Source organism: Thamnophis sirtalis, unplaced genomic scaffold (assembly GCF_051295495.1).
Source record: "Thamnophis sirtalis isolate CommonGarterSnake01/CBP01778 unplaced genomic scaffold, rThaSir2_p1.2 scaffold_1, whole genome shotgun sequence".
Classification (NCBI taxonomy): Eukaryota; Metazoa; Chordata; class Lepidosauria; order Squamata; family Natricidae; genus Thamnophis; species Thamnophis sirtalis.
Genome location: NW_028261381.1, coordinates 22,425,180 through 22,446,056, shown reverse-complemented (window position 1 = coordinate 22,446,056; position 20,877 = coordinate 22,425,180). Strand labels below are relative to the sequence as shown.

At 46.5% G+C, this 20,877-nt stretch overlaps 1 protein-coding gene across 1 annotated transcript; it reads left to right on the top strand.

Annotated features, from left to right (window-relative positions):
- Positions 1 to 5,905: 5,905 nt before the first annotated feature.
- On the top strand, positions 5,906 to 8,525 carry SP9 (Sp9 transcription factor). Its single transcript, XM_014056471.2, has 2 exons — positions 5,906 to 5,926; positions 6,823 to 8,525. The coding sequence occupies exons 1-2, from the start codon at positions 5,906 to 5,908 to the stop codon at positions 8,158 to 8,160; spliced, it is 1,359 nt and encodes a 452-aa protein (XP_013911946.1). The 3' UTR covers positions 8,161 to 8,525.
- The last annotated feature ends 12,352 nt before the right edge of the window (positions 8,526 to 20,877 follow it).

The following is a 20,877-nucleotide window of genomic DNA, read 5'->3' as shown; positions in this document are numbered from 1 at the left end:
GATAGTGGGTAGAGCATCTGGCTTGGCAATGAATAATAATCCGGAGGGATCCTTGGTGCTCTCTGAGCTTGGTTGTTTTCGTTACCCAAACCGGGTAATAGCATCAGCACTGATGATGTTACCTAGTTTGGATAATAAAACCAAGCTCAGAGAGCACCAGGGATCCCTCGGGATTATTCATTGCCAATGCCAAGCCAGATGCTCTACTCATTATGTCATACTATTTGATCTCACTACATGGTGGTGCCCACACTCTTTTTCTCCACGGAGGAAAGGAACAGGCAGAGGCCTCGGTGGATCGGGCAGCAGCGTCCATGGAGCCAACCTTTTGGGTTCTCTGTTTGAAACCCAAAGGCCCTATTCAATCTAGTCCAACCCTCACGCCTGATTTGTTAAAATCAGGCTTTCTTAGGGAAGGCCATTTTGAGGTGGGTCCCCCCCTTCTTCTTCTTCCTCCTCCTCCTCTTTCTCATGGGAGGGTAATTTCAATTCTTTTCTCTGAAAGATGTGTTTTTCTTTTCCCTTCTTTCTTCTATGCCTCCCCCCACCCCCAAACCATTGTTGGAAATGCTTGTAATTATAAGTTCCTTTTGGGAAAAGCCCACCAGGAAATCCAGGTAGAGAAAGCCGAGTCTGCCCACTTCTCAGCAGCAGGTTCTTATTTGTAAAAAGATCTCACCACTGTTCTGCGAGGTAGGCCGAGTTGAGAACTAGTAAAGGTGAGCAACAGCTTTCAGCTGTTTTAGTAGGACTAAAAGTGGAAATGGAAGAGCCTCCTATTCCAACCTTGGACATAATCTTCCTCAGTTTGGTGCCCTCCAAATGTATTGAAAGTCCGCAGCCAGGGTGATCAATGGCCTGGCATCGGACTTCGGCTATGCTGGCCAGAGACCGAAAAGACTCATTAATACATGGGAAAGGGGCCATGTTGGGGAAGTCACAAACTAGGCCTTGTTAGCAAAGGGTGAGCGACTAGAAGGCCTCCAGATATTGCTGAAGTAGTTTCCCCGCCTTCCTCCTCAGAGCCCGGATGCAAGGCCTGCTGGGAGTTGTAGGGAAGGCCGCAAGTTGTTTGTGAGGAGGCAATCCCGATATCTAGCCTATGGCCGGCCTGGCTGGAGGCGTCCTTCCCAACGGCGGAGTAAATAGGCGCCAAAAGCGGCTGCCTGTGAGGGGAAACAATCGGGACTCTTCAGGCAAGCCGAAGGCGAGAGGGATTATGCCGTCGCGGGGAGCGCCGGCCTCGCTTGGCCTGGCTCCCCGCTTTCTAGGCCGGGCAAAGAAGAGCGTCTCCGACTTGTGGCCTGTTGGGAGTTTCCGGAAACTCTGTTAAACGACAGCGACGAAGTCTTTCTCCCCGCGCAGTAAACAAGCTTCTTAAAGACGTTTTGTTGAATAATCTCTCGTAATTGTAGTAATTAAAATCATCATCCAGTCACCTTCGTTTGACACAACAGAGCCTTCCCTTGTTAATTGTTCACGTGTCTTCAGCAGACGAGGGAGAGTGGCGCGGGAGGAGGCGCAGCCAGGCCCCCTTCCAATCCAGGCGAGTTGAGTGATCCATTAGTGAAAAAGGGGGCGCCGGGAAGCCCAGGCGTTTCGAAACTGGACCGCCATTTGGCCCAAGCGCCACCCCCACCCCACCCCCCCACAGCTCGGCCTCTCCAGGCAACTGTGGTGACCCGTCGCAGCCCGGCGGAGGTGGACGATCTTGCCCGCTGTTGCAGTGGAAGCGCTCCAGGATTCCCAAAAGCAGGAAAGGAAAGGAATGTGTGGGCGCAGGGGAAATATGGAGCGCCCCATCAACCCCTCCTTTAATTTCCAGAGTTTGACCCCCCGGGGGGAGGGGGAGACTCCTTGTCTTTTGTCTCTCCCCTGGTCCAGCATCTCCTCCTTTTTCTTAACCAGAAGGCGTTTGCTTTTAAACCCAAACCGCCTCTTCTTCCTCCTCCTCCAAGGGGATCCGTCTTTCCACCAGAAAGAAAGCAAATGTTTCCTCGGGGCTTCCCTAACCCCAGGGGCAGGGCACCTCTCTAGTTTCCCCCTTCGACCCCTTTTGACCATCTCGATCTTTTGAGAGAATCTAGAGGAAGCCCTCTTTCAACTACACTTCCTGAGACCGTCCTGTTCCGCTGGAGCGATGGTCTCCTCCTGGCATACCTGGCCAGTTTTATCTCGTGGAAACATGCGGAGTAGCCGAGCCTGGGGGATACGGTGGGGGGGGGGAGAGACTTTGCTGCATTAGGAGAAAAGGGGGCACAATTATTGGTGCAAATGATCGGGGGCTTTCCTCCCGCCCTCCCCCCCCCACCCCCCACCATCTGTTTGGTTGAAGGTGCGCTTGCTCCTTTCAGAAAGGTTGGCACGGGCGCGCCTTCGCCCACCCCCATCTCTGTAGGAAATCTTTCATCTTCGGATTCTCGGGCATGTTAACAACTGCTCTTCAATCGATTGATTTGCAATAGCTGCCCCCGCCCCGTTTGTGCGAAAAGAGCCGCTTCATCCGAAGGCTCTTGAATACGAACCCGCGTTGTTCCCCTCCTCCCCCAGCTCAATCATCTCTAATGAACCAATTGTTTCGTATTTCTACCTCCTGAAGATTGCAACTTTCAGAGTCGCGGCAGATCGGAAGGCGCAGGGAAAGGGGGAATCTGGAAAAACCAAATTTGCTGAAAGGGAGCAGGGCCGATGTCTTTAATTAGTCCATTCTTCTTTATTAGTATTCATATTGAGATTTGTGGGAAGGGAGGGGGGGAAAAAGAGAGTTGCATGTTGATTTAGCCACCGTGTTATTTACGATGTAAATATATTCCGAGACAAAAAAAAAATCCCGTCACAGATCAATTGTAAAGGACCCGGATACATAATTTTTAAAAAATCAGTTCAGTTTATATGAGGTTCTCACCCCACTTTCGCTTCTTAGTCAGATTTGTTTATGCAGAATCGACATTTAATAGTGCTAATTGCACTCCAGTTAAATTGCCCTGATTGCAGAAAGGGAAGCAATTTTCATGCTCTCTGTCTGGGTTTGGAAGAAATTGTTTTATATTCACCTCTTTATAAAGAAGTAGAGATAAGGCACCGAGCCTCTGCACAAATTGCACTTATGGGCTGACTGGCAGCATTCAGGCGCTATAATAGAGCATTATTTGGCCGTTTTGAATAATGTAAAGCGGCTGCTGAAAGCCATTCTCCTGAAAATTGCTTTAACTTTTAAAAGGGTGATGATTCACTCCAAACCAGGCCCTTTGTTACATTGTCAAACATTGTCCCCCCCTTCGCCAATGTTTTAACAGTCAGCTCAACACTTCAGCATAACACGCTGATCTTTGTTTAAAAACTAGATTTTTTTCGGTATGAAGAAATTTGACAGAAAACGCTTGGAAACCCCCCCCCCCCACTTAAAAAAGATTTAGGAAGAGGCTTTTTCTTGTTCCTCCAACGCTGGGTGGCTTCCCTTCTTTTCAGACAGGCGCCGCTGCTCCAGTTCTAGTTCATTTCACTCACTTTTACTTAAAGAGAAGAATTTCCCGGCCACTAATTTGCGGAGCCGGCCGGCGCCCTGCGTATTTGAAAATAAGGCGGACGAAAATGTGTAATGAACTTCACGGGACGCAGCGCTTGCTTTTGTTGAGGCAAACGGGTGGTGCCCCAAAAGCTTCGCCTCAAGTCAGTGACTAAAAGATGTGTAACTGCACCGAACAAATATCTCACCTTCTTTTCTCGCCTAGTTAGGCAGTAGAGGGTCTTCGTGTATCTCGTTATCAGCCCATCTCCTCCTCTCCAGCAGCCCTCAGTTGGAAAAGACGCCTTAGTGTCATTAGCGCTCCCTTCTTTTAGCAAATGCTGGGGCGAATTCTAACCCTAGACCGGAGAACTGGTCTTGCTCTTCACTAAAAGAGGGGGAGGGGGAGGTTATCACTTGTTGGGTGAAGGCTTCTGGACCGAGGTCCCATGGGACTCCCTTCCCCATCCTTCAACGCGTTGTTGAATATCAGTGGCTAACCTACAACACACACACACACACACACACACACACGTCAGCCTTGAGAGAGATTTCACTGCTCAATTTTCTTTAAATTATGTTTTGCTTTCCCCTGCTCAGCCCTCTTCCTCCTCCTCTTCCGCCTCCTCCTCCTTCCCCCCACGTGCCCCACTGTCACTGCTAAGTGTAAAAATGATGGCGCACAGGTCTGGGGACAGCCAGAGGGGCATGGATTCCCCTCCCCTCCATTCACATTTGAGCCTTTTGTTTGTCTACTTCTCCAGCCATCAACAAAAGGGAGCAAGCTAGGGCTAAAACGTTACAAAGGAGGTTGCAACAGCCACATTGCCGCTGAGCTATTGAGTTTACTTCGAGCGACAAAATTAGTTTCTTCTTTGAATATCTCCGCGCAGGTCGCCCCCCCCCCTTCACCCACCCCCGTCTTCTTTAAATACAGACGAAGGGTTTTCAAGTGGTAGGGTGGGGTGGAGACAAATTGTGATTCTTTGAATCACGTGTATTTTGCATCTGCGAGCTGATGAGGTTTGGACGTAACAGATGTGGCAGTAGAGAAGAATTAACAGGGGGAAAAATAAAGGCACTTTACCTCCGTACGTTCCCTATCTCCGTCCCTCCTAACAGCTGGGAAGATTGGGCAGTTCTATAAACAAAAGCGAACAGCCACAGCATTGCAGTTGAGAGCTCATTCGTTTGTTTTATAGTTAATCTTTCAGTCAGGCATCAAACTGATGAGTTGGTCGCAATTTCCTGGAATAGTCTGCCATTTGCCCTCGTCAAAATTCAGAGCTGGTATGGTTAATTCGACTTCTCACTTGTAAGAAAAAGATGAGACATGTTTTGTTCAACGCTTTGAGGACTGGTTAGCCTAGTGGAAGCTGGTTAGCCTGGATGGTTAGTGGTGGATAGTGGAAAATGTAATGCAGCCAGCAAATTTGACATCGGCTCTGTCTTTTCACAATTTACATACCTGCTCTTCGCAGGTAGAGGAATCTTACAGACACCGTTGGCTAAGATGCGGGAAGTTTCGTCCCATGTCCTTCTATGTAAAGACCATCATAATTTCTCTCTTGCTTCAATTTTCCAATCGAAGCAAGCAAATACGCTGCACAAGTATTGCCAACAAGCTGCCAATAGTTGAGATAAAGTTGTGTGTAACAGTTCTATCACTTTATGTTCCGCACCACATGCCTTATAGGCGTCTATACCCTTTACAGGCGGCAAGACCAAGGTGAAGGAAAAAGGCTTTATAGAGTGAATGGTTATTCTTTTATTTTGCTTTAATGAATGGAGAATTAATGAGCTGTGCATTATCCGGGATATAAGGGGGAGAAACGAAAGCGGGGAGCGGGGTGTAGGGAAGAGAGAAAAATAATCTGAACTACAACCATTCCGGCTGCGTTTTGCCATTATATCCTGCCCTTTGTGCTCCCATCGTAGAAATCAACACCGAAAGCAGAGGTAGCATCCCTATTGTTCGTTCCTGTTATGACCTTAGCGGTATTTCAACCTAGGCATATTTATTTTTTTTAAAAAGAGTTAATTGCAGTATAATGCTTTTAAAAGACTAAAGAACACTAGTAAAGTCCCCCCCCCCTTTCCCGGCACGGCTTTGACTGGCACGCGCTCAGAGCCCTGGTTCTTGCATCTCAAGTTTCTGATTGGCTGCGGAGCAACTCCTGCTTGTCCTTTCTCCTCCCTCATTGGGTAAGAGTCCCAGCCAGCGGTACTTCAAAGCAGGCGCTCTCTGCACTTAGGCTGAGTTTAGTGGTCCAGAGACAGGAGTGTACTTAGTGCACTGGAGTACAGCGGGAAGCTGGGAGGACGTCGCGCACACTCGCCAGCCTCCCTTCAAGGCAGAGCCCTCCTTCCGATCCGCTCATCCAGCCAAGCGACTTGGCTATGGCTACGTCTATCCTTGGGGTAAGTCAGGGGACGCTTCTTATACTCACGGAGGTCGATTTTCGTTGTCGTCTCCATTCCCCTCCCTCCTCCCCCATTTTTGACCCACAGTGTTGATCCAGCAGGAATCAGTTTGTGGTTGCAATCAGGAGACGAGGTTATATAAACTGTATGATAAAAGAAAGCCAATCATCTGCTTGAGGGCTTATTTGAATTCCCGTTTCAGCTTACGACCCACTATATTCGCTGCTTTGATTTGTCTTGGCACTCACTGCTCCCCCCCCCCCAATTTCCATTATCTTAAATTGACCCCGGAGCAATTTCTCACAGCCTCAGATTTTACTGGCGGCCTGGTAGGGAAGTCCTGTGGCCGCGTGTGCGGGTTCGTCGCGCTTCCTTTTTTTTTTAAAGCAAGATGGCCCTCTCTTAATGTCTTTAGAGAGAGCAGAGTGCCGCCGTCGCCCGCTCCAAGGTATCTTTGATTTTGATTTTAAGATCGGTTTGGCCAGCCATTATTATGAGAAAAATGGACAAACCTCAGCCTTCTCTTTAAGAAAAAAAAAATCCGTTATGCGGTTTCCTTGTGTCTGTCTTCATTTCACTTCCGTCTGCCCTAGGGTGTTCTGGAGTTTCCTTCTTAAATTCCTTCTCCTTCCGCTCAGCACCATCCCGGGGAGCAAGTGACTGTCTGGATCGAGCTAGGCGGGACAAGACCGGACTTGGAGTTTTCCCTTTGTTTGCTTTGTAAAGAGAATCCATTGCGCCCCAACTTTTGCAAAGGACGCCTCTGATTTGGGTGCCTCCGAGGCCTCCTCCTGCGAGCGTCGCGGCGGGTGAAGGAAGCCGGGCTGTGTCCGAGGCGCGCTTAGGGCTAGAGGGCGAGATTGACGGGCTCGTTTTGTGTCTCCCCCCCACAGGAAGAGCCGCGCTTTGGAACCACGCCCTTGGCCATGCTGGCCGCCACCTGCAACAAGATCGGGAACACCAGCCCGCTCACTACCTTGCCCGAGTCCAGCGCCTTCGCCAAGGGCAGCTTCCACCCTTGGAAACGCTCCACCTCCAGCTGCAACCTGGGCTCCAGCCTGTCCGGCTTCACTGTGGCTACCAGTCGGGGCTCCAGCGGGCTGGCCAGCGGCAGCGGCACAGCCAACAGCGCCTTCTGCCTGGCTTCCACCTCGCCCACCTCTTCGGCCTTCAGCAGCGATTACAGCGGCCTTTTTTCCAACTCGGCGGCGACGGGCGTGTCCCCGCAAGAGCCCGGCGGACAGTCGGCCTTCATCTCCAAAGTGCACAGCTCGGCGGCCGATAGCCTGTATCCGCGGGTGGGCATGGCGCACCCCTACGAATCGTGGTACAAGTCGGGCTTTCATTCCACGCTGGCGGCCGGCGAAGTGGCTAACGGGGCGGCCTCGTCGTGGTGGGACGTGCATACCAACCCGAGTTCGTGGCTGGAGGTGCAGAACCCGGCCGGGGGCTTGCAAAGCTCGCTGCACTCGGGCGCCCCCCAGGCCTCCCTCCACTCCCAGCTGGGCACCTACAACCCGGCCGATTTCAGCTCCCTCACCCACTCGGCCTTCAGCTCCACCGGCCTGGGCTCCACGGCTGCCTCGCACCTGCTCTCCACCAGCCAGCACCTGCTCACCCAGGAGGGGTTCAAGCCCGTGCTCCCTTCCTACACGGACTCCAGCGCCGCCGTGGCCGCGGCCAGCGCCATGATCTCGGGAGCAGCGGCCGCGGCTGCAGCCGGAGGAAGCTCGGCGCGCTCCGCCCGGCGTTATTCGGGCCGGGCCACTTGCGATTGCCCCAACTGTCAGGAAGCCGAGCGTTTGGGTCCGGCGGGCGCGAGTTTGAGGCGCAAAGGGCTGCACAGTTGCCACATCCCGGGCTGCGGGAAGGTCTACGGCAAGACGTCGCACCTCAAGGCGCACCTGCGCTGGCACACGGGCGAGCGGCCCTTCGTGTGCAACTGGCTCTTCTGCGGCAAGCGCTTCACGCGCTCCGACGAGCTCCAGCGGCACCTGCGGACTCACACCGGCGAGAAGCGCTTCGCCTGCCCGGTCTGCAACAAGCGCTTCATGCGCAGCGACCACCTGAGCAAACATATTAAAACGCACAACGGGGGAGGCGGAGGCAAAAAGGGCAGCGACAGCGACACGGACGCCAGCAACTTGGAGACGCCCAGATCCGAATCGCCGGACCTTATCCTGCACGAGGCGCGGGGCAAGGACTCCACAACGGGGCCCAATGACTCTTAAAAAGAGAGAGAGAGAGAGCGGGCGGTGGCGGCGGCGGCGGGAGAAGTTTTGGCGGGACGGGAGCCCGCCAATTAGAGTGCGAGAGAAAGGAGACGCCGCGGCGGCGTTGTTGCCACTCGGGTTCGGCTGTTCCGGGAGTATTTTTTGTTTTTAAAGCAAACGGGGTGGGGTGGGTGCAAAAGGTGACGCGGAGGGCAAGCTGTTAAAAGACTTACAGACTTTTGGAGAGACCTTGAACCCGGCCTTCCAGGCAGAGACGATACAACCATTTCCCCCAAACAATAAAACAACGAGCTTAATCTTCCTGGCGAAGAGCAATACAAGTGGCCGGAGATTTATTGTTATTTTTTTCCCTCTTTCTCTCCCAACCCCTCGTCACGCGCATTCAACACCACCCACCCCCCCAAAAAAAAGAAATAACAGACTCGCCACGAACAGCGCAAACACGGAACTCGCCACCCGGGACTACGGTGCTTTTCTTTTGGAGTGATTATAGCATAGTTATAAATCTAAATTTACTGCAGACAAACGGGCAAAGTCTTATTTGGTGAAATATTCTACAATGATGCTTTTATATTTCAATCTGAGAAAAATCCGTGGCGCGCCTGTGCGCCGTATATACACCCAGACACATATACAAAGGCTGAAGGTGAGAGACCAAACTGGAAAATACCCGGAGACGGTTTTATCTCTTGTGATTCATCAAAGCTATTGTATAAGTAGGATCTTAACCCCCCCCCCCCATTGTGTTTTCTCCCCCCCTTGTAAATGTCAGTTCTGATTTGGGGGGAGGGGTGAATTCCTGGAACTCAGAGGAATTCTTTTTTTCTAGTTATTATTTCTGATGCACTTTGTGGAGGTCAGTATATATGTAAAATATATTTAAAATGTTGAGTTTAACATTTCACTCGCACCAGTAATTTAAGGTTGTTTAAAGAGATTTAATGCGTTTATCTGTATTGGAAAAAAAAATCTTGACATATTTTCATTTTGGTATTATTAAAGGATTCCGAACAATGCGCTCTGGGGTTTCATTTTCCCCTAGTCAATCCCGCCGTTTATTCATTTTTATTGAAATCTGACACCCCCTCGTCATAGACATTGCACTGACGGGATTAAAGCAATAGTTGCAATGTTAAACAGATTAGGAAATAAATGCCACCTCAATCAGTACAATTTATTCTGAATAAACATGCTTGTGATTGTGATTAAATATATTAAAGGTGAATTAAAATACTATGCGCCGTTCATGCTAAAGATCATAGTTCAATTAAGAACTCTCCCAAATGATGGGTGCCAGAATTTTAATTAAGTCAATTTTCCACCGCTTTATAGGGGGAAAAATGGGATTGAACTCTTTTTAAATCAGTTCCCAAGTCCCCACTGATCTGAGCCATATATGGAGTGCAACTTGCTAAAGTGATTGGACTCCTTAGCAATAAAAAACCCCTCTAAAACTCACCCGGATATCAAAGCCAATTTCCATATGACTGAGAACGGATAGAAAAGATTTTGAAATGATAAACGTGGGCCAAGCAAACATTTTATGAAAACGAGCGTGTGAAATCTGTATAGCGAGGTGGCTCAGGTTACAGAAGGCAATCCCACGGGGAATAAATCGCAAGAGACATTTCATGCCTAAATGAAAATCTTGTTAAATGTTATTAATTTTGACTTGGAGCACACAGCAGCCCCCTGTGCCTTGTATTCCCTTATTAGAGATTCATGTCTTATCAAATATCTAATTAATCTCCTAGACATCATTTGTTCTGGCCAACTTTATCTCAGCTGGTCCACGGGGAAAACCCCTCAGAGTGTTCTCAGTGACAAAGCTTCCCTGGAAGATCCTTTTAATTGTTGAAATGAACTGCGCCAAATTTGCATGTCAAACGGTAAAGGGCAAGGCGAGATAAAACGTAATCGTTTTAAAAGCCTTCCAAATTCAGCACTTGATTTGATAACCGAGCCTCTCTTTTTTTTTTAATGTTATGGAGGACAACTGCTCTTTTTCTTTTCAAAAGATAGTTGATCTATGCAAATCGTGGTTTGGAAATGCTTATGTCCCCCTGCAGTCAAATGCCCCTTGCATGTTATTTGAATATCAGTGGCTCTGCGTTGAAAAGGTTCGAGGATGCTCTCTGACTTCTTTGTGATTACCCAGTGCAGCGTCTTATTCTGAAGGAAAGGGTGGGGGGGACCTCAGGAATAATTAAAGCCTGGGATAAGGCCTGGGAACACATTTGGGACAGGAATCTCATTTAGACAGCCTCTTTCAAAATAAGGCACAGTTAAATTGACCAGAAGGCAATTATTGAAATGAAAATTATTTTCACTCCCTTTGTCTTCTGGCCACCAACTTAAAAGCCACCGTGTATTTCTAAAAGAGGAAAATCGTTCCAATCGTCTCCTCCTTAATTGCGCTACTTTAAAGGGAGAGAAACGAACGGAAGGGGAAAAATTGAAAGAAAATTTAAATTGAACATTTCAGAATGAAAGGCTAAAGTATACTCTCGCCTTTTCTGTCCATTTGGTTATGGAAATTTACACACACACACACACACACACACACACACACACACACAGAAAGAAAGAAATGTGTCTGTGTAGGCAGACATATATTTCTTTCTTTCTTCTGGAAACGGATTGGCAATCAGGAAGAAGAACCAGGCTGCCAGGAGGCTCTGAATAAAAAACATCTGTTACATCTCCCGGGCAGAACTCGCACTGAGTTTTCCGTCATTATTGTGCTAAAAATACAAAAGGAAGGGGACTAAAATATTTCCCAAAGCTGGCTAAAAACAGTGTCACCCGAATTTGGGAAGGGTTATTTGGGGGGAATCGAAGGGCAGTTTTGATTTGTGCGTTGGTGGCTCTTCTCTCTCGCTCTCTCTTTCATTATTTCCTCTTTAATCTGAAGGCGAGAGTCGCGAGCAATCTTTCTCCCTTCCCCGGCTGATCCTGGTTCACGAATTCGGTCGTGCGCTTAAACTTGCCGAAACCGACCTAATAAGGGTGTGAAGTTTGCGAACGTCCATTTCTAGCCCGGCCTTTCCCCGCTTCCCTTCGCCAAAGCTTTTTTTTGCTTTGGATCCTTTTTGCTCTCGACCTGGACGGGGGAAGGAGACGGTGGCATCGGGCGTGGGGAGGTGGGGGGCAGAGGTCGAAAGGAGCAGAGCTGGGCCAGCGACAGGATGCGGCTCCTCTCTCTCTCCCCGCCCGCCCACCTCTCTCGGTCGGGGCGGTCATTGTTGGGCTTTCTGAGGAATGCGTTCCTTCTCACTGGGCCTTGGGCAGGAGTCAGCTTTGTTTCCCCCAGCCCCTAATAAACCAGATCAAAGGCCCCTTTCGTTGAGGTCCAGTTTCTGTCAGGGTTACGAGTTCTCAGCTCGGTGATCAAGGACTCCTCGCCGTTGCCCCCGGGGGTCAGAAAACGTCCATCATCGACAGACTCCCCGGAAAGGAAGAGAGAGGGCAGTCTGAACGCTGCGCGCCTCGGCTCCGGGGCCGGCCGAGCCACGGAGGGCAAAGGGAAAGCGCCAAACAATCCTCCAAGCGATCCCCGGGACAAGCTGAAGTGGCAGCTTTTGAATGCATAATGGAGAAGCGGGGCCCGCTTGGAAGGGATCTCGGAGAAGGGGTGCTTGTCCGAGAAGGGCTTCCCCCGCCCGCTTCCCCCCACTCCAACCTACTCGCGCTTAAACTCGGAAATCCAGAAAATGCGCGGGAAAGTGCAGGGCCAGCATTTAAGAGCGAAGGAGAGAGGCTTTGTCAACAACCCTTGGCCCGCCTCTCTTTTCCCAGCCGGACAATAATGCATTGCGTCCCCTACAGAGATGGCAAAGCAAACGATTTCTTGGCCACTTTATGTGGCTATCGGGTGTTCTTCCTTTCGGTGAGGGGAAGTTAAGAGACACATCAAGAGGCGGCGAAGGGAGGCTCCCACAGTATCTAAAGAGCGACAAAAGGAACCGAAGCGGGGGAATCTCTGCCCCCTTCTTTAAAACCGCCATTTCTCTTATTTTTAAGGAGGCCTGTTCCCGCCTTAGGAAGTTGTAAATAGTACAGCTTGGCTAAGCGAGACAACTGATCGAATTTCCCTCCTTTAAAAAAAAAAGAAATCCACACGTGGAGGCTTCTCTTTTATTTGCAGCCGCTCTCGTTATTTACCCCAAGCGACTTCGCTATGTTCCATAAATGCAGATGAAGAAAACGCAAACGGAAAATCCGGCCTATTTGAGTAATTGGTAGACTTAAGTGTTTATTTTTAAGTGAGAATAATTTAGCTACAAATTTTCTTAAGGAATAACATTCTTAACATATTAAATCTCTTCTCCCCCGCAAACTCTGATTTGCTTTTATGTTTGACAGTCACTTCTGAGTCATTGGGGAGGAAAGGAAAGGGGGGGGGGGAGTTGTCATTCCCGACTCTTTGGCGCCATCTAGAGCAAATTTCGTCCCGAAAGCAGCACTTCCCTATTCCGATAAGAATTAAGATATAAATCCTTTTTTTAAAAGACAAGTCAGATCAGCGCCTTGAAATCTGAAGTGAAGCAACCAAGATAGACACACTTTTCCCAGACAATCTGTTTATAGAATTCGTTAGGAACTACTAAACCTTGGAGGGATTTTTCATCCTTTATTCTCTCCACCCTCGCCCCGCCCGCTGATTTTTTAAAAATATATTTATGTTAAGATATTACAATTCCTTTACCTCCTTGAACTGGGGAGCTACATATTTGATCCCGAGAGGTGTTCCAGCGAAACCACCGTTTTCCAAAGCAAGTGGTCTTTTGACACATGCCACATGTACAATATTACCATAGGAGTTAAGCAGGTAGGTGCAGTGGGGTATTAACCATTAAGCAGCCTAAGCACGTGCTTAGGGAACCATGCCCAAAGGGAGAACCACAAAGTTGAGAAAGAAAAGAAACCAATGAAGATTTGTACAGTATGTGCAAAGGAGGGGGGGGGCACCAAGATTTGTCAATGCTTAGGGCACCAGCGAGCCTTAATCCGCCACTGGGTAGGTGCATCCCTCTCTTACCAAAAAAAGCAGGTCAAGTTGAGCCAGATCAAATTAAAGGGGAAGAGAGAAATTAAAATAATTAAGAGGTCGTTTTGTAATCCTAACCCACGTTTGTTTTCTTTGCTTAAAACGCACACGCATACAAAAAACCCTGCCCATTTCAGGATTTGGGAAGCCCGCCTCCAAGTTTCCACTGACGCCCTTGAACAGCCCAGAGTTTGGAATCGGAGCCTGAGAAAGTGCTTAGCTTTTCGATAAACGGGCGGCGTTTTTGATTCCTTCAAGAGCACGCGTGGTGCCCCAGCAGAAGTCGTGGGGAATCCGGAAGAGAAGGTGGGATGGAGATTGGGAGGAGGGGGAGAGAAACCCGGCCAATCGCTTGAGAGGAGATCGAGTCACCTATAAGAAAGACTACACTCGTGCCGGTTATTAAAAACCCGATTCCACCACCACCCCCCGCTCCCTGCGAATCCACTTCTCCGCCTACAAGCATCGCGGGTCGTTTTAAGAAGGAGAAAACGCCGCGCTTACTCTCCTTTTTTAAACTGGGGAGCGGCTCCCTCTCTCCCTCCACCTCCCCCGGCAGAAGCTCACTTTCTAAACCTCCCCCACTTAAGGGAGATCGGAGCGGACCTCTGCTGTGTGGGGCCCTTCTCCTAAACCCAGTCAGCGTTACTCTCAGAACTTAGTATACACACACATACCCAAACACCCACCCGGGTTCCCACAGCCAGGCCACGCGGGTCGGCGGGAGCTGAGCCTCGCGGGGCGGTCATCTGTGAAAACAACCCGGAGCGGTTCCCACCCAACAGAGAGACTCCGCCTCCTCCGGGCGCACCCCGAGCGAATTCGGGCGCCGCTCGCCGCGCTTTTAAAGCCCATCATCCCGGAGCTGCCGGTTTCCGAGATGTGTTAATTACATACTTGGAGAGCAGGGCGCAAAGTCCTTGTCCGTCCCCTACTACAAAATAGGGGTGGGTTTTTTTGCTGCGGGGAGAGGGGGGGGGGAACGGACGAGATATATAGTTTTTTTTTAAAAAAATGCCTTTCAGCCTAAAGCTGCCTTACCTGAATGTCATAATTACAGTAATTATGTACATCCAAATTACATGCTAATTAAATTAGAATCAAATCGTTCTAAATCGAAATCAAATGAGGTAGCGAGCATTAATCAATGACAACATAAATAGAGAGTTTCCTTCGGGGATATTTATTGCAACGATCCAAGAGGGAGCCTGAGCTGAAAAAGTCACCTGTTTATTCACCTTTCAATTAGTAATAATTTATTCTCCTTTACCATCTAAATTCTGGCGCTGTCGCCTGAATCCCTCCTCCATCGCCAGGCTCTACGGAGAATTAAACGGTAGGCACCCCTTTCTTGCTTCAGCACCGCTCTCAAACCGGTTAACATCTAGCCTGCAAAAGGCAGCCTCCTCTTGAAATACCTGCGGACAAAGGGGTGTTCTTGCGACTTCGGTTTGGCTGACTTTAGAAACTGATTTGGAAAGATGCAGAAGGTTGGGGTGGGGGAGAGAAACACCCTCGCTGCTTTCCAGCATCGCTCATCTTTCAGCAAACAACACACACAGCCGAAAAGAGCCAGGAATTATTTCCCTGCCTTTCTATTAAGCGTGAGAACAGGGATTGCTGGCTGAAGCACAGTGATCACAGTAGAGCTGTCACTCTCCGTGAGAGTGATAATTAATTTGAACGTTTTAAAGGTAAAAGAAAAATAGCAGGTGTCTAAATGTGAGCTCCCTGATTTGCACTGCAAATACTTCTTCAAGTGCCTGGCATAGCCAAGAAGAAATAGCAATAGCAGTTAGACTTATATACCGCTTCATAGGGCTTTCAGCCCTCTCTAAGCGGTTTACAGAATCAGCCTATTGCCCCCAACAACAATCCGGGTCCTCATTTTACCCACCTCGGAAGGATGGAAGGCTGAGTCAACCCTGAGCCGGTGAGATTTGAACAGGCGAACTGCAGTCAGCTGAAGTAGCCTGCAGTGCTGCATTTAACCACTGCGTCACCTCGGCTCTGACCCCCTAAAATGCAGTCACCAGGAACAGTGGCTTGTAAAAGTTACCCATGATAAGAGGGGCAGCATATAAATTTAATAAATAAATGGCATGAAGCTGGTTTAAGCAGTATGCCGGATTCCAAGAGTGAAGATGCTTTGATGTGGAGACTAAAACTTTACATGCCCTCTGCCCCTTCCTCCCACCAAACTGCATTCAAGTTATTGTCATTTCTGGCCTCTAATAAGGTACAGTGTCTCAAGATCCTTGTTCTAGAGTAACCAAACAGCATCAATCTATCATGATGCACAAGACTCTAGTTTAACTAGAAGACCAATATGCTTCCTAGAAGTACATGTATATTCAGTCAGGTGGTTTGATAAATATATCCCAGGGAAACTTTCCAACCTTGTGCCTTTTAGATGTGCAGTAGCATTTCTGGAGTACCTCCAGGTTAGGGAGATACTGGAGTTCCCAAACATTTCAACTAGGCCTCAAGTAGGGGACCAGGGTAAGTTGCTTTAGAAAACTTCAGTGTGAATCTAACCTGTATGTACAGAGTTGCAATGTTTTTCCTAATTCAGAAAATTGGGTCAATGAAGACAATCATGCTTAAAATAAAAGAAGACAAAACGTGTGGGAATTATATCTTTGGGGGTGGGTCGGTTGAACATATCTGGATCTCAACACATAATCCCAACAACACATAATCCCAAGATTTAGATTGAGGGAAAAATCATCTAGCAATTTTTTTCTGCAGAAAAAAAAAGGTAAGTTTGTGGAACATCCTTTTGTTTCGGAGTTGTATATTAGAAGATGCTATCATGGACTTTAAAAAAAAAGGTTAGGCACAAAAAGTTATTACTACAGCTTCTTCTGTTTTCCCATGAGCGAGCGTTCTGTGGTTAGAGATCTGCTAAAAAAAATGTACCATGCACGACTTTCATCTTGTGGCTAGGAGCATCTTCTAATCGGAGATGCTTGTGCACATTTGTAAACCAACAGCACCTCCTACAGGGTTTAATTTGATATTGTCAAGTTAATATAGCTAGAGGCAATTTACCATTTATGTGTCCGTTTTCTTTTTTTAACAATTGTGTACAGCTGATTTTTAACAAAATACTTGCAATTACAATATTAGATTTGCAAACAAACAACAGAAATTCAAATGCAGACTCTGGAACTTCAGTGACTTGTATCATCCATCTCTACCAGCTCACCTCTTTCACAAGTTCTGTTACAGTACTACTCTAAATCACCCTTTTCTAGTGCCACAATCTTTTATCTTTAAAATAAAGTATTTGCACACTTAAATCTCTTTTGATGTACTCTTCCAAACACTCTTCCAAAGTTTCTCAATATTAAGAGTGACCTTGCAAAGTGTGTTTAAAATATCTGACTATCTTTCAAGAGTGTCCATTTTGTCCCCCCCCCCCCCCAAATCTCCTTAGGGCAGTGTTTCTCAACCTTGGCAACTTTAAATCCTGTGGACTTCAACACCCAGAATCCCCCAGCCAAGGTTGAGAAACACTGCCTTAGGGCAGTGGTTCCCAAACTTGGCAACTTTAAGACTTGTGGACTTCAACTCCCAGAATTGAAGTCCTCCCAGAAGCAGAGCTGGCTGGAGAATTCTGGGAGTTGAAGTCCACAAGTCTTAAAAGTTGCCAAGTTTGGGAACCACTGCCTTAGGGGATGTGAATGTTTGCTGCTTAGCACTGGAGGGAATCTTGGAAAGTAATCCAGCAAGAATGGGACAACTTGCCACAGCCAACCCTCCATGTCCAACTCACCATGGGAAAACTCAGTGGGACAATTTTATTTATTTAAAATAAAAAATTTGCCATTCATATTCCATTCTCTCCTTTTGCATCCTTTAATTACTCTATTCCACTAATTCTTTGACCTTAGTGTAACTCTTGCCCCCGCAGTGAGCTGTCTTGTGGCGAGATGGCTATGGCAAGTTAGCCAGGGTGAGCTGGCTGTGGCATGTTGGTCCTGGCGAACTGTCCGTGGTGAATTGTCATAGACCCACCCTAGGAGGCAAAAGTTACCTGTACACTGGGCATTGTTTTTGGTCCAGTTTCTGTTTGAGAAAAGTACCTGGTTTAGTGAGGGAAGGAGAGAGCTGAATGGCAGAGTGAAGGCTTTCCAATCAACAGGAGCACAAAATTATAGGCACATGCTCACCCACGTCTCTCTAAACTGATCTAACAGTAACCAAGAACAGGACATAAGAGAAATGCTTGCTAAGAATAGAGGGACCGGTACACTTAATCCTCTTGTGTGAGAGAAATGTAACAGCAGCAGCTGGGTGGCTGTTGCCAGTGCAGACAAGGCTGAACCAAAGATCCCTTTTCTACTGGGAAAAAAAGAGGAGGTTGCTTTTTGCAAAGAAAAAGAAAATAAGATGTCTGGCACTACTTATCTATTATTCCAAAGGCCATTTCAAAACAGGGTCATACATTTTCCTGGGCTGAAACACAGTTTTTGCTGAACAATGATTCCTCCTCTCTCCTGTGTTCTCAAAGATACAAACCAGAAAAATAAGCCACGGATGTTTCCTGTTAAATTCTTACCCTTGTGTCAGCTTAGAAACAAACAGACAAAAATACTGCAGTATTGTGGAAAAGAAGTATTCAGGTACATAAGTGCTGACTGTCTGGAATCTTGCAGCATCTTTTTACATTGTCTATGTCAGTAAAGAGGGATGCAGTATGTAGCCACAATTGCTGGAGCTGATTCTCCCCCTATAAACTTAAAACCTACACACTGTATCTAAACAATATCACTGATGGTACAGTCCACGCAACAACAACAACAACAATGTTCTTGATATTTTAAACTGTGGGAAATGCTTTTCCTATTATGGTTGGATGCAGTCAACAGATGTTTAGACTGGATTTGGCATTTTTATCCACCTATTGAGTGTTTCCCAAGGATCTGAGATAGGCAGATGTTGTTTAAGAATATTAAAGGTATCATGATAGGTGTCAGCTCTTCCAAATACAGCTGCCTTTCACAATTGACTAGTGGTGGTTTTGTCAATGCCGATGGTGTTCAAGTGGTGCTCCAGATATTCTGGGATCGTACCCAAGGCACCTATTATTATTATTGGCGCTACCTTTGCTTTCTTTTGCCACAGTCGTTCTACTTCTATTTGAAGGTTTCTGCATTTGGTGATTTTTCTCCATTTTTCTCTTCTTTCCTTCTGTCTCCAGATACTACAATGTTCACTATCCAGACTTTTTAAAATCTTTCTTATTGCCGTACCCTAAATAATGTTTTTCTTATAGACAACCGTTAAGTATGGAGTGTTAAATGGTAGGTGTCAGTCTGCTTGAATTCTAAAGTCCAAGAGCACTTTAGCTTCTTTGTTCTCTATTATATTGTTTATTTTGTAGTCCATCAGGTCTTGCCTGTAGGCAAATGGCATTTCTTGCAGATATTCCAAATTGTTGATACTTTATCATCCTGTTTGTTGTCAGTCAGTGCAATCTTCTTGCACCAGCTAAGTAGTTCACTGTTTCTTCAGCTTCTCTGCAGAGGCAGCATTTGCTGTCTGTTAATTTCTCAATTCTTTCTTTCTTTCTTTTTCTTTCTTTCTTTCTTTTTCTTTCTTCTTTCTTTCTTTCTTTCTTTCTCTTTCTTTTCTTTCTTCCTTCCTTCCTTCCGGTACTAGCCATGTAAGACTGTGCTTTGCCATGTCTCTTCTACTTTTCATTTGGTGTTTCTTGTAGGGCAATTTGATCTCCTCTATAGTCAATAAGTCTTCACAGTATACTAACTTCAGTGCATTTTCTTGTGTCCTTCAGGTATTCTTCCAATACCCTTTTTTTGGTCTTCAACTATCTGGTGTATTTGTGCAACATTCAACTTCCATCTACTTTCCTTTTTAACTAGTCTGTCAACATTGCTGTGTGGATGAAGGGCATGATTCATTGTCATTATTTTTCCAGTCTTCCTATCCAGGGCTTTTAGTTCTGTTTGAGTCCAGTCCACCATTCCAGCTGTGTATCTAATGATTGGAGTTATTTTGATGTTAATTACCTTGATGGTATTTCCTCCACTGAATTTGGACTAAGATCAAGCTGCTTCTTGACTTCAGTGTGCTTGATGTTGTCAGCTTGAACAATGTCCAGGTATTTGTAGTGATCTTCTTTGTCCAGACTCTTGATGTTATTTCCATAGGGCATCTTGATTTCTTCAGTTTTCACTATTTCCCCACTGTAGCAGAGGTGGTATTCAGCAGGTTCTAACCAGTTCTGGAGACCCTATAGCGGAAATTTTTAGTAGTTCGGAGAACCGGTAAATACCACCTCTGACTGGCCCCGCCCTCATCTATTCTCTGCCTTCCGAGTCCCAGCTGATTGGGAGGGAATGGGGATTTTACAGTATCCTTCCTCTGCTACGCCCACACGCCATGCCACGCCCATCAAGCCACACCCACAGAAATTTTTTTGAATCTCACCACTGCCCTGTAGGTGGTGAGGGTGGAACATTTTCCAATCCAAATTCCTTTGCAATATCTTGGCTGTGTAGATGACGGAAGTTGAGAAGTGATTCTTTTTCAGATGGTGTTTGTCCAAAGAGCTTCAGATCGTTTATGTAAAGAAGGTGCAACAGTTTGGAAGATGTTTTCGATTTTTGATAGCCACAGCCTGACTTCTTCAGTATTGTTGACAAAGAAGTCAATGCAGTAACAAACAATAGTGATGATACAGTAATGAGTTTCATTGAAAGATCCTCTCTTGATATTAACTTCTATTATTATTATTTTAAACTAAAGTCACAGATCCTTACTGGGATAGACTAGATGTATATTTTATCATTCAGAAACATTATATACAAGAAATAAAAACTGTCCAATTTCACCAATAGCTCCAATGTTTACAGGGAAGTCAAGGATTTTAATTTTCAAGTAAGAGGGAAAAACAGCTCTATCTAGTTTATATTTTATTTTTATTGATAATAAGCCCATAGAATGTATTTTCATTCTGTGAACATACCACCACTTTATTACTTTGCATTCAAAGGCCACAGAGTTTAATTGTATAAGTTTTATTATAAAACTTATGATGACAGTTAAAGATGTAACATACATCAAAGCTCAGCTTTGCAAAGTGAGTCACATTTCATTTTTATGCAAAAATCTCAGCATGGTGATGCAAAACTCTACAGAAAAACAAGCATTAATGAAGAAGATTTAAACTATAGCAAGACTGAAAAATTGCTCGGCGTCCCACTAATGAGGTCTACCACATCCTTCAAATCTTAACCATAACAATCTGCTGTTTAATAAGATAGGGCTGGAATTGATGTTACATTTCTGTAGCGCATAACACTTAGAAATTTGTAACACAAACAATATTTTTCTCAAGTGCTGCAAAATAACTGACACTGTGATACCAATGGGAGTCCACACATTTAGATGGTTGTGATGAAGATCTACTTTCACAAGGACAAAGCACATTGGCCTATGTTGAACAAGGCTGCTCTGTTGCTTTAACTTAGGCAACCATCTTCAAAAAAAGAAACTAAAAGTTCAGATCAAAATAATCCTGTTTGTATGCCTCTTAACAGGAATTTTATTCCAAACCACATTAAATCCAAACAAAATAATTCCATGTCTCTGGAACGGCTCCTTTTGTTTCTTGAAAGGCTTGTCTAGATATA